At 41.9% G+C, this 13917-nt stretch overlaps 1 protein-coding gene across 10 annotated transcripts in view; it reads right to left on the reverse strand.

The window, feature by feature from the left end:
• Positions 1-13006, reverse strand: part of CLASP2 (cytoplasmic linker associated protein 2) — a gene marked incomplete at its 5' end in the record, with an annotated part of 149009 nt that extends 136003 nt beyond the window's left edge. For all 10 annotated transcript variants that reach the window (XM_082044292.1, XM_082044289.1, XM_082044294.1 and 7 more), the window contains 2 exons: positions 27-105; positions 12812-13006. In XM_082044292.1, coding sequence (XP_081900418.1) covers positions 27-105; positions 12812-13006 — 274 coding nt within the window. The remainder of the gene's footprint in view (positions 1-26; positions 106-12811) is intronic.
• Between the last annotated feature and the right edge of the window lie 911 nt (positions 13007-13917).

Here is a 13917-nt window from a genome sequence, read left to right on the forward strand (position 1 = left end):
GAAAAAGAGAGTTATATTTAACTTACCAGTTCCTATATAGGGTTTAAAGCGTCCTGATAGTCTGTCGACAAAGGCACCTAAAACATCTAATCCCAGTAATGATACCTGTTGAAACAAAAGCATTACATATTCAAAACAGATCCCTAAATAATTATTTTGAATATATTTTAAATATATTAGACATATATATATATGCAAGCATGCTGAAAGACTGTATCTTAGCCTAAAAATAAAGTTCAAATTAGAGAGCTGACAATTCTTTGAAAGTTTTCATTAAGATAAAGTTATCAGAATATGTTTGAAATTGATCAAGTATATTTACATATACCAGAGCAGTTAAGATTTTTCAGTACTTGTCTTAAACAAGAAACGAAATAAGTATCAGAAATCCAATGCTTTAATATTTTCAACTAAAAGCGATTAAAATTCAAATTAAGAATTATAAGGACTAAGGAGCTGCATGAAGCTCTTTTTTCTTTTTCTATTTGCAAGGTGTCTTTGGACTGCAGCTCTGTCCCTCATTTTCTTTAAAAGATTACTCTAGAGGTCTACCTCAGTATCAACTAAAAATCAAAATTCCTTTGAAACAGCTACCAGTGAGGCTTTAGACCTTACCTCTCCTACAGCTTTCTAAGTTGCCAAAAGAAAAACAACAGAATGCCTTAACTACAATACATTAAAAAAAAAAAAAAAGGGGGGGAAAGAGGAGGGGGAAGAGCAAGAGAGCAGGGGGTAGGTTGCAGTTACCAGACTGACACTACCACGCAAACATGGTTTGAACAGTTTCCCAGATTCTCAGAGCTTCCTTCAATCTGGCTACTTAGCTCAGCCACTAAGGTAATTACATCTTTTTCCAAACTCCCAGAAGAAAACAACAGAGAGGAGCTAATACTGCCTTCTCTAGCAGTTCAGGCCACACCTGCTTGTTAAGTACTCCCTTCATTTGCTCTTGTTCAAGAAGAAAACAACACTAAAAATACTACTGGGATTATGAGAAAGTTTCCACCTACAAACAGAAACTAGATGAGAGAACAATATCCGCTAATATAGAAACAAAAAATATGGTCAGAAATGATCAGTTAAACTAAATTATTTTAACAAGTGAGGACACTTTTATTATAAACTCTAAACTATCCTGCATGCTATTACAAGACTTTATCCTTAATTTCCTACAATAGTTCATTATGAGCACGAGAACTTGCATTTTCACACCTTGTAGTTAACTCAGTTTGCTGTCCACGAAGGCACAAATGCCAAAGGAAGGCTCTCCTGAAGCTTGGGCATGCACAAGAGTTTTTTCTCCTATTTGTTTTCTAATAAGACACACACTACAAGCTTTTTCCCCACAAAGACATGAGTAGAATTATTCCCCTCCATTAGCTTTTTATTTTCATAAAACTTGGAACTACATTTTCTTGGACAGCTCTGTTTAAGATCCTTATCTGTCACAATTGCCCACACTAGACAACAGGCCAAAAAGAATTTGACTGGATATGAATGTGAATACACACAGCCCACGTACACAGGATCACGTGCACCTTGTTTCCATGGGAAACTAGACAAATAAGGTCCCCATAAAATCTAGGATCTGAAGCAACCACATAATTAAGCCAATTTTAATAAATTCAGTATTAGCACAACAGATCTCCTTTTAAACAGTATACACAAAACTTTGTTCCAAGGTGGTACAACTTACTGGGAAATCTACACAATTTCATTACATATTAAAACAGAGAATAGCAAATACAAGTGGATGGCATAACTGGCTTAAATTAATATTTGCCAACAAGTGATTGCATCTACAGTTTAGGATGAGATAACAATACTATAATTGCTAACTAACTTAGACAAAAAAAATGTAAGTCAGCTTTTATGGTAACGTCAAGGCTTCCCTAAAACTCTTTCCTTTATCGATCTTTTCCAGATTGTCAAACTATATGAGACTCAAGACAAAAATATCAATCTAAAAAGTGGTACCGGAAAGAAATAAGAAATTCATCCTGGATATACACTGTTTTCCTATGCATCTCTTTCCTGACTACAAACCCAACCTTAGACTTGTCTTCCAGTGACAAGTGTTGAGATACCTTTCCTGTTAAAGTATTTTGGGGTCTATTAATGCACAAACCGCAGCCTTGTCTTCTGTAAAGGTACTTACAGAGAGTCTCTTCTCCACACAGTTGATTCTAAATTCTCTCTTGAAGACTTCTACCATTCCCAACAACAGCAGTTCACAGATTTTAAAAAGTAAAGCGTGTCACTGTTGGTTTTTTCACTACACATCTACTATTTTCTAATCCCAAAGAATAATTCTGAGTAAAGTGTATTTCTTGATTAATTCCTCCAGTGCTTAGCCCCCAGGGTTTGGAGGTGGTCTGTGGGATTATTTTTGCCTATTTTTTTTTGGTTGGTTCTTTTTGTTTTGGGAAGGGGATTGCTTGTTTTTGACAACTCACTTGTGTTAAAACAGTGGCCATATGGAAGATCTGAACCTCCATATGCCTAAAGATCAGAGACTTGATAACTGCTAGAAAAACAGCTGTTCATCCTACCATGACCATTATTGCCAATGAAAAATCTCATCACCTGTATTTCCTTTCTGTATTACCATTTTATTTTGATCGAGAGCATCCACTGAGATAATGCCTGCATATTCCTTATTTTGGTATCTCTCCCTGTGAATGGGTAAAGCTTAATCACCTCTTATGATGCAAGTCACAATTTTCTTGATTAACCATTCAACCAGTTGCCAATATGACACTGGCTCTTTGCAACTGTCTATCAAAGATTTGCTTAATGAATGCAATAGGGGTTCTACTTCAATAATTAGTGTACATAAGACACTTCAGTAAATACTATCGATTTGTCTATCTCAGAGTAGTTTTGTCTTGTGATGTCCTTACTGTACGAAAATATATCGTTCAGACTGCAGATGAAAGAAACGTTCAGACTGGGATGAAATAAAGCTTTCAAAAGATACCTTTATAAGTCAGAGTAAGGTATGACACCCACCCTGGCTTTAAGAAATGCAGAAAAGTAACAAACACTGCTGTGAAATTCTCATCTCGTTAACAGCTACTGAAAAAGAATCTTTACAGATGCGATTTAAGTGAACAGGTCACTACGTTCTCAAAGGAGCAATCCTCTAACCACAACATGATGGTTATTCTTTAGCTCATACAAAGTCCCCTATGGTTGGCAACTTTGAAAAGATAACAAGTATGAAACATCACAATATCTGCAGAGTGAGAGAGTCCGATGTGACTTCAGGCTGGCAGTAACAGGAAACTGCTCCAGCTACAAAATTGGCTCTCAGTCCACATTTCAAAGCAAGTCAGCTGAAGCATACCACTACAGAGTATTCCAAATAAACTACCTCTTTTTGTTTTTGTAAATCAGTCTTAACGTTTCTCCGCTTTGATACACAATGTTCTGAGTTTGAGTGTCTCCTGGTAGGTATCATCCACGCAGTGTTCAAGCAGACCTTTGGAAGGAGTCCTTAACAATTCATATAGGGTCATATGAGCAGCATTCAAAACCAAACCAACAAACAAACAAACAAAACTAACACACCACACACACCACCCCACAAGTCAAGGCAGAACTGATCTGCAACAAAAAGGCTCCAAGCTCTCAGACGTGGTGTGAGACCATGTACCAACACAGTCCTTCCACTACCAACAGAAAAACCTCTCGCCATCACGGCTGTTTCCCCATCAGCTTCAATGACAGATGTGTTCTTTCTGGGATTAAAAGGGTTGGATCTGTTTCTTACTCTGCATTCATTGAGCCTTTTGCCTGCAGCCTAGAAAGAGCCTTTGTATGTCGATACTAATTCATCAGCTCACTATTGTTTGACGCATTTAAACACTGCTTTTGAGGTTCACAGTGGAGAAGAAATTTAGACTTATTTGAACTGGATTTGGTTAGTCATTGAGGTACTCTTTAACAAGCCAATGTTCAAGGCCATCCTTGACTTCCTAGATCACAAAAAAATTGCCAGCCCAACTGAGAAGTATTTTATCTGTTCTGGAAAGGACCAGACTCTTTAGTGAAATCAAGAGGTTCCAACCAAAATGCGATTACAAAGTGAGCCAGTGATTAGGAAATAAGCCTTTTTCTTGCTCTGCAGCTTGCTCCTTTTCCACCTCTCCTTCTACGTACTCTTTTCAGCATTGCCACTGCTTTTCTATGGGCAACTTCCAGACACAGAAGTCTTTGCTAGAAAAAGAAATACTGCTCTTCAAACCACACATGGTTAACCATGCATGCATATTACTACTCTCACTGTGACTCTGCAATTTCTGATCCCTGTGGGGGACATCCAGGGACAGGACACTGCCAGGAAACCATCTCTAGTTACGTAAGTTGCTGAACAACCTTAAAATGAACGTCCTTGGATCTGGCCATAGGATCTCTGAACTGTATACGGAAATATGGATTCTGCAGATCACAATCTGCAAACTAGCCATGAGAATTTAATGAGGGAATTATGGAGGTCACTATTTGGAACTCCAAAAGAATGGAGTTAAGGCACTGGACTTCCTGTCACCATGGGGACAGCTGTGGTATCACTAACAATCAACTGACAAACACAAAACGGCATGCCAAACAACTACACCCTGCAAGAACAAGCATTGTTCCAGCATTGCAATGCTGGAATAAGACATACGCAAGAACATAATGAGATTTTTTTTTTGTTTAAGTATTGTCAGCCAAGCCTAAAGGTGTACTTTCTTGATTCTGAAATAACCTCAAGCACCTTGCAAGTAGCTAAACGTGAAACCAAAACATGTATATGTACAAGCAGTCTCTTCTGCTTCACTTCTTGAAGTTTCTTTTTCCTAGTTCTCTTTACTCACCTCCCTGAATACACTTCTCTCCTGTTTCACCAGGATACTCAATCATTTTTTGCTCCCTTTACTGCTTCCCATTCCAATTCTCTTCACATCACCCACTTCACTGAGGTCTACCCATATTCCACTCCTGCCCTTAACCCAAAAGCTTGCAGGTACCAAAAACTGCGCCTGGATGCATGGGCAGAAGCAAGCTTCCATTTTTCCTGGGTCATTTATTCAACCCAGGTGGTTACCATAGAATAGTTTGGGTTGGAAGGGACCTTCAAAGGTCATCTAGTCCAAGCCCCCTGCAACGAGCAGGGACATCTTCAACTAGGCCAGGTTGCTCAGAGCCCCATCCAGCCTGGCCTGGAATGTCTCCAGGGATGGGGCATCTACCACCTCTCTGGGCAACTGGGCCAGTGTTTTAACACCCTTGTTGTAACATATTTCTTCCTCTTGTCTAGCCTGAATCTCCTCTCTACTAGTTTAAAACAATTACCCCTTATCCTGTGATAACATGCCCTGCTAAAAAGTCTGTCCCCATCTTTCTTACAAGCCCCCTTTAAGTACTGAAAGGCCGCAATAAGGTCTCCCTGGAGCCTTCTCTTCTCCAGGCTGAACAACCCCAACTCTCTCAGCCTGTCCTCACAGCAGAGCTGTTCCAGCTCTTTGATCACCTTGGTGGCCTCCTCTGGCTCCTCTCCAACAGGTCCATGTTGTTCCTTTTTGGTTCTTCATTCCCAGCCTGGTCATCTTCAGACTCCATTCTCCCTTGTACAAGAAAACGCGATGCCGCAGTCCTCCCACTCAGCATCGGTTGGGCAGCTGCCTCTGCTGACAGCGGCCAAAACTGCAGCCCCGGCTGCTGAAGCTACCACACACGTTGTCTGTACGTTAGATACTTTAGCTGACAATAAAGCTTTATTTCCATTCTCTTGCTTCTTTCATCTTCAAGAGTACAAACAACACACTTGCAAAGATGCATACAATTGTTTTTTTATGTCTATCGCATCACTTCACGTTGCAAGGAGAGAGGTTGCTGGTAATCTAACAGTCTTCAAGCTCAACAATTTGAGTCGTGAGCTCTTGAGCAAATGCAAAGCCTCCTCTATCTAAAAACACGAGTTTACTGACTTCAACATTTTGCAACCATAACTTGAACTAGGAGCTAAGATTCTCCTGAGAGTATCCAATCTTTGTTGCTGTTACAACTATACATCACCTGCAACCCTCACTGTCTCAAAAGGGGCATAGACTACCGAACCTCTTATGATAATCTTCCTTTCATTACCCTTCTGTGATGGCCAACCACAAATAATTTCAGCATCGCAGTGCAAGTAACCACACCACCACACGATTACTGATTGAATCACCCGTTTTTATCCAGAGACTGAGCAATGTGGTTCAGCACTGAGAAGGCTTGGTTTCCTCAGAGGTCCTTCTCAACAGGCACAGATCTGGGAGGTCCTTGTTATTTTGACCTCTCCTGTACAGCAGCCAAAACAAGCAAGCATGGTGCTGTCATAAAAATTTTAAAGCTTATATAAAAAAAATATAAATCTCTTTTACTGCCCTTTCCCTATGATGGAAACAGTAACATTCCTTTCCCCCTCATTAATTAAGAAACATTGACCCAATTTTGAAGAACACATTAGTATAACACTCAAAATGGTTACTGCAGAAATGTTTACAACCTTCCACTATTTCAAAATCTCTCAAACTGACTTGAGTTCAGACTCTAAATTGTTCTGTATTCTGTGGACAATTCAGTCATCCCTACTCTAAAATGTGCCATGTACTACCTCCAGCTTGATCCATTACAGGAATATCTACAGGTTGCTCGCATGTATATTAAACATTCCTCTTGACCACTGTCATAAATTTTTCATAGACGTTGTTCCAAGGACAGTGAGCATAAAACAAAAGTATATGATATAGCACCACCTGACATTTAAAGCCATTTTCTTTTTTAAATTTCCTGGCTTAAATTCTTTGTGCTGCAGTAGAAAAAGTTTGAAGACAATGCCTCTTTAAAAGCAGGGCTCAGTGGGAAGACAATGGGATGTATGGTATTTCTCTTTAGAATAAATAATTAAAAAAAAAAAAAGGAAAGAGCTTTCCGCTTCCCCCCCATCCCCCACAAAGAAAAATGCATTTGAAAGCCTTTCTAAGCACGTTTATGGAGCAAAACAAATAAACACTTTATTTTAGGACTTAGTTCTTCCAAAAGAATATCATTCTTTTCATGCCCAAGGTCTCCTATTTTATTTCCCACTTCCTCTTATTCAGTTGTATTAAACATCCAGTGATTCCCATTCTCTGCTACTTACTCCTACCCCTGGCACCAACTCTTCTACTGTGAGGAGACGAGTATTCATGCAGCTGAACAGTAACCTGCTTTAGGAAACCAGCCCAACAAATGAACAAGAAAAAAGCACCTTCTCGGCCAGATCTCCTCCCTGAGCCTGTTCACTGTGCAGCCTCCCAAGCCCTGGCCTCAGAGCGATAACGGCGCTATGCATCACCACAGTTCAGCAGCCGGGGAATTAAACTGCTTAAACCCGAAACACCACTAAAAACAAACGTTGAACTGCGTGTGGCCAACGTGCGTTGGCTGCTGTGAATTCTCTTCCGAAAGATGCATCCCTCTGCTTGCAACTTGAACAGAGCTCGGCCAGGGTTTCCATTCACACCCAGATCAATCAAGCTGCAAGCTAAAAAGGAGAGCGCCCAGTTCTCCCTCTTGACTTCCAGGCATATTCGCTCTGGTGCATTTGTATCTCCCGTAGCAGCAGCCAAATCAGCTGGAAAATGAATTCAACATCAACAGAAAGTTAATTGCCCCAAGAACGAGAGTGAGTGAGAATGCCTGGCCACAGGAGCAGCAGAGCTGCTGTTTCAACAGGGACTACAGTGAGGTTGGATTACACAAAGCTGCAGAACATTTGAGAACCATCAATTTTGCTTCTGGAGGACATGCCCAAGAGTTTGCAACTATATGTTCCACATTCCTAATTAAAGGCTGGACAGAATTAGTTTTAACAAAACTTAAAATAATTAAAACTTCTTCCAAGTTTCCCTTGCCTTCTGGAGATCTGCTTGATTATTGGGCTAACATGCAATAGTTTATTTAACATTATATGAACAGAACATAAATAATACATGAAAAAACAACAATTATTACTCAAGAAAATGAAGCAAATCATTGAGCTTGAAAACTAAAACTGAATTCAGACATGGACAGGTCAAACCACGTTCTCCTTGCACAGAAATAAAGGCAGTAGCTCCCACATAACGAAGGTGAAACGACTTGAAGGAAGGAATAACGAAATTCGGCAAAGAGCTCAAAGTCTAACATTTCTCCTCCACCAAAGACATTTAAATTACCACTATTTGATAAAGACTATGGAAATACCAGGATCTACCCAGTAACTGAAAAATAAAGGTAGAAGTGTGTCCTCTTTTATTCCATTCTTCTGCCTTGCAGGTTACAGGCCTACAACTCACTACAGCATTTGCCTTTTGTGTAGCATATGTCGGCTTGTGTTCAACTTCAGATCCAGATAAACCACACATTTTCCTCCCAGGGACATGCCCCACATGCTGCACACCTGTGCCTTCAATTATTCTCACTTAAATGTAGGACTTCACATTTCTTACTTTTTTTTTCAGATCTCTGTATTTTACTGACATAATTTTCAATTCTATTTTCTACCTCACATACTTACGTACAGCCAACGCAGTTATAACTGCTGCTATCTCTTTGTGAGGACTTCAGATAAAAATCCTAACCACTTAACTATTTGCAAAATTGCAGTTTAAATCCTCCTCTCTGAAAACTGAACACTCCTCCTGCTGGCCTTTTGCTGAACTAAAGACAAATCAAAATAAATACTTGCCAAAACAAGGAACTACAAAAATGCATCATCATCATCAGTGGTATTTTAGTATCTTACCGTATTTGATGTTGAAACAAACAAACCCAAGGAAAATCTAACTCTTCAGGAAGCATAGAATAAAAGATAACTCCAAGGATTTGCCTAAAATAAACAGATTATCTCTGCTATCAGAAACAGATAGTGTGAAATCCTGTTTTTTCTGTGCATGGCAAATAACCTGCTGCTCTGACATAAACGCAGTAATTGTTAATGATTTTCTTACTGCAGCTGAGGAATAAAACAAGGTAAAATGTGGACTACAAAGGTAAGAAGTCCAAATATGACTCAGAGTCACAAGCATTACTGATTACTCTTCTCACATAAAATTACCTTAAGAAAGTACCAGAATTTTAGTCATAGGGTTTTATTACTTTTGATCAGGTGAGATTTGCATCAAGAACCAAAAGGTGGCTTTAATGCTCAAAAAGTAAATTTTAAGAGGGTAACTCTTCAATTCTGGTGGGCTTAAAAAACCCGCCACAACGTACTAGCAGTAGATTTGCAAATCTCTACTAGAAAAGTAGTATTTCTCCATGCCACATCTCTTTAGCAGAAGTTCAAAGCAGATGTCCAGATTGCTTGAGTCAGACACAGAACAGTTTGAGCCATCAGACTGTATGAAGTTAGATAATCTTGTAATTATTTCAAGTGACAATCAAGTACAAAAGAGACACAAGAGCTGTGTTAATTAAAGCTATGTATACATAGATGAATATCCAGGTTAACCTAGTAAAGCCAGCAAATATCCATCAGTAGTGATACTCTCAGAATGGGGAATTAATTTACTGATTGAAGTTCACCCGGGAGTCTGAACTCAAACATTAGCACTGGTCCAATTTTCTGAGATTGACAAATATTTCAGAGTTAGAGAAGAATAAATACCAGAAAAATACCATCACCCAGCTCTTAACTACTTTGCATCCAACTTGTTAAAAACGTTCCAGAGTTCACTGCCCTTGCTTTTTTTTCTCCACTATTCCTCACAGTCTTGGGAAAACAGTGATTTTGCAAGAAAAACAAGAACACCAACACCAAGGCTCTATGTTGTAGGAAGAGAGAGGTCAGTCCCAATCAATATGAAGTAAACCAGATCACAGCACCAGGACACCAAGCAAACAATTTTCAGCTCAGTGAACAACTCTTTCATTCTAATGAGATCCAAATTAAAAGTTTAAATTATGCATATCTGTGTAGTCCCTGATGTTGCAAGGTTTTCAACAGTCTTTGGAAGCTAATTTATCACTGACTGCATAGGCACTGTAACTCAAGTCCCCATCATAGACCATTAAGGTCAGCCTCTGAAGATGACTCATTTCTCTCTCTCTAGGTCACTCCCCGTGTTCTGCAACCAGCTTTCACTACAACTCCATACACCATTTGCAGATGAGCCAACACATTTTTAATCCCGGTTCTCTGATTTATCAGTAACTCAAACTGGCAATTGTGTTTTCCACTTGAATGAGTCAGATGAACTCAGAAGTTTTCCTATCTGCTTTCTTAGCTTGGAATTGCCAGGCAGTTTATTAAATCACTATAAATAGGTGCAAACTTCAGGAAAAAAAAAAAAAGCGCACTATTTAGATGGACAAAATCTTTGAGACAATTCAACCTTACTGATAAGTCCATACTTGTTTACAGAACATCTATTTTCTTTTTCCCTGCTTGTTATCAAGTCTGCCAAATCAACCCTCCTATTCCATCCAGATCCTTTCCCTTCTGGTTATGCAAGGCAGAAACTTTCTAGGGTGGCATTTCATAGAAAGTTTTTTCATGCACAGCATGAAGTTGAATCTAGAGCTCCCCATTGCCACTCATTATCACTGCTCAAACAGCCACATCAACAGGTAGGGATTAATTGCTCTGAGACTTTGAAGACCTGCAAGACCTTCAGCAAAATATAAGAAGAGAGGTTAAGTGGAATTGTCCAAGTGCTCTACATATCCGTTACTCAGCAGAGGAAAGGGTAACCAACAAATTATTAAAAATACAGTAATCCAAAATAAATATTACTTCAATATTTTTCTTGAAAATACATGTAAAGCCATGGTACTCACTACTTATGATATCAGTCAGGCCCTGAGCTTAATAACAAGCTCAGATCTATAATTTAAACATATAACATCTATGCTTGTAAAAGATAAGAAATCAGATGAAACCAGAGTTTTCCATAATGTTTTTAATTTTCTTTCTGAAACAGCAGATGCTGACAGTCACCACCACAGCAAGGAACACTGGAACTGATCCAACACATTTGAGATCTTGTGCTGTCGCAGTCAATATAACGTATATATTAATAATATGCTTTGAACTGGAATTCTGTATGTATAAAGAGCCACCAGTAAGTGGCCGCAAAGATTTTTTTTTTAATATTATGCAAACTATTTTTAAAACTCTTAGAATTTGTAATACTCTTAACCTTATCTTGTATGACTGAGGCTCGTGATCTGGAGTGCTGCATAGTCCTCATTTCTCCTACAGTTTAAACAGCCAAGGAGTTCTGTCACCTCACATCAACAGCAAGCAGAATGCATTGTGTTACACAAAATACATCTTGAAAAACAAATTTCAAGTATTTATCCCCAATTCTGTAAATTTAAAAGTGTGGAAAAAAACTTTTGCATTACCCTGTTAAGATAAGTATCTAGTCCTCTTTACACAAAACAGTATTTTTAAACACCTGTCTAGGTTTCACAGTAATCAATTATCCCCAACAACTGCTCTCAGGTAAGAAATTAAAAAGCAAATAAATCATACTTGTCCAGCACAACATCATTTCCTCAAGTTAACCTGACCTTTTATGACAAATACACTGCCCCAAAAAATTAAATCATACGTGCAAATAGATTTAAGCCCTATTAGTTTCAGACCTCAAACTCAGAGAAGTGCGGTGTGCAAACACTGGCAAGTACACAGCACTGTAAACTCAACAGAGGAAAAAATAAAAAAATAAGTATTCATGAACAGACACGGCACTTACAAGTTACTCCCAGGCCTGCGTCCTGAGCCTAAGCAAATAGGAAAAAAATTACAATAACCTCACAACGCTACGTCCAAAGGCCCAAAGGGCAAGTCAATCATCTCGCAGGGCAGGAGAGGGAGGTGAAGGGACCAGAGCAGAGGGAGCCGCGGAGCGACATCGCCACCCGGCGACGGCAGCGCCCGCCCGCACACACCGAATGGGGCGGGGGGAAATCGCCAATGCGAACACGGTTATTGCCCTCGGTAGTAAAACTGCGCTGCCAACCGCGTTACCGGCTGAGCACCGCCAGAAAAAATTACAAATCCTACAACAGGCGTGCGCCGGAGTGATCAGTTTTCTCGTAGCTCAGCCTAAAAACGCAGCAAAAAAAAACCCCACACAACCAAACCAACCAAAACGTGAGTCATCACTGGGCTGCTGTAAAGATACTATATAACTTCCCACGTACAAGAAAGTCACCTAAAGACGATATGAACAACTTTAAACTCACAACAGGGATACCAGGAAGCAAATTGTTCATTAAATTGTATAAAAAGCACACGGCGTAATACAAACGCGGGCAAACAGCACTCTTTACGGCCTACAGAAAATAATGGCAATCCCAGGAAACGTTACACCCAAGTGTAGAGACGATGGAATGGGAGTGGTAGCGAAAAAAAAAAAAAAGGAAAAAAAAATCACTACCTATCTTGTCTCAGAATAAGAAACATAACTGCAAAAAAAAAAAAAATCTGCAAAAAAACCCCCAACATTTTAACCAGCGATTTAAAAAAATAATAAAAATATCAACAACAAACAAAAAACCCCACCAAAACAGAAAACACCCCAAACATTACCGCTTCTTTTAGGACAGAGAAATCGAAACAAAAAAATGTTAACGAACGCCTCCCAAAATTTCTGAATTCCCCTTTGTGGGGGAGGGATAAAAACTGGTATAGATGTAGTTTTATTTCTGCCCGTATCTGATTAAAGAGTAATCTGGACCTCTGGACCTCTCTACCATGATGAATCATGGTCTTCCCGTACCAAGCCCCGCCGACCAGCCTCCTCACCTTAAAATTACTAGAGTTGACCCATCCTGTCAATTCGTCGATCACTTTGTCAAGGCGCTGCTGGTCCTGCTCCAGATCGGAGGACCTCGCCGGGTCGCCCAGGTACTCCAGCAGCTCCTGGCCGACCTGCATCCTGCGGCCCACGTCCTTCTGCTGTACCTGCTCGCAGAAATAATCCATCCCGGCAGCCTCCATCTTCGGCCACTGCGCAAAAGTTTGGTTTTTTTTTTCAGGGCGACGAAGAACCAAGCGGCTTCAGGGTCGGAAACGCGGGCAGGGCAGGGCGGGCGGCGGCAGGAGGGAAACGCCCGGCGAGGCGGCGATCCCCGGCAGGGCCGCGGCGCTCATGGAGCCTCTCCTCGCCCTCTCCGCCCCGGCTCCGCGCTCGGCGCCTCCATGCGCGCACCCGCCGCCAGGGGCACGGGCGGCTTCCTCCGGCCTCCTCCCCGAGCCTGCCCGCAAGGTGAAGCCCGGAGTCGGACGGGAAGACTGGGGCGCACGCAAGGCTGTGAGGCTGCGGCTGCCCGGAGGGTGGAGGGGTCGGCGGGAGCCGCCTCCTCGGGCTCGGGGTTTTCCAGGCGCCTTCGCGTCGTCGGCGGGGGATCCCAGGAGGGCTCCTCGCCGCTGCCCCTCCTCTTCCCCCGCCGGGGGACGGGAAATTAAGAGCGAGAACAGGCGCTGAAGCTCGCCCTGCGGGGCGGAGGAGGCTCGCAGGCACTTCGGCGGAGGGCGGGCAGCTGTGGGGGTCCCCGCGGGAGATGCAACCGCCTCTGGCTCTCTCTCCTCCCGCCCGCAGCCACCGAGAAGCGATCCCCGGGCCGCCTCTCACCGCCGCGGGCACTGGCCGGTCCTCCCACGGACACAGCAACGGTGAGGCCGGGACGGACCTCTCATGCTCCCGACGCCGCGGCCTCCGACCCCTCCCGCTCGCCCGCGGGGCAGCTTCCAAACTTCGCCTCGGCGGGTCTCAGCGCCGCTCCGTCTCTAGCTCCCCTTCCCCCGTCGGCCTCGCCGCGGACCGGGTCGGACGAGCCCCCACGGAGCCGGTCACGCTTCGCCGCGCCCTCCTCCGCCCGGCTGCGGCGCCGCCTCCGTCCCGTGGAAGT

Source organism: Streptopelia decaocto (assembly GCF_964273445.1).
Source record: "Streptopelia decaocto genome assembly, chromosome: 2".
NCBI classification, from domain to species: Eukaryota; Metazoa; Chordata; class Aves; order Columbiformes; family Columbidae; genus Streptopelia; species Streptopelia decaocto.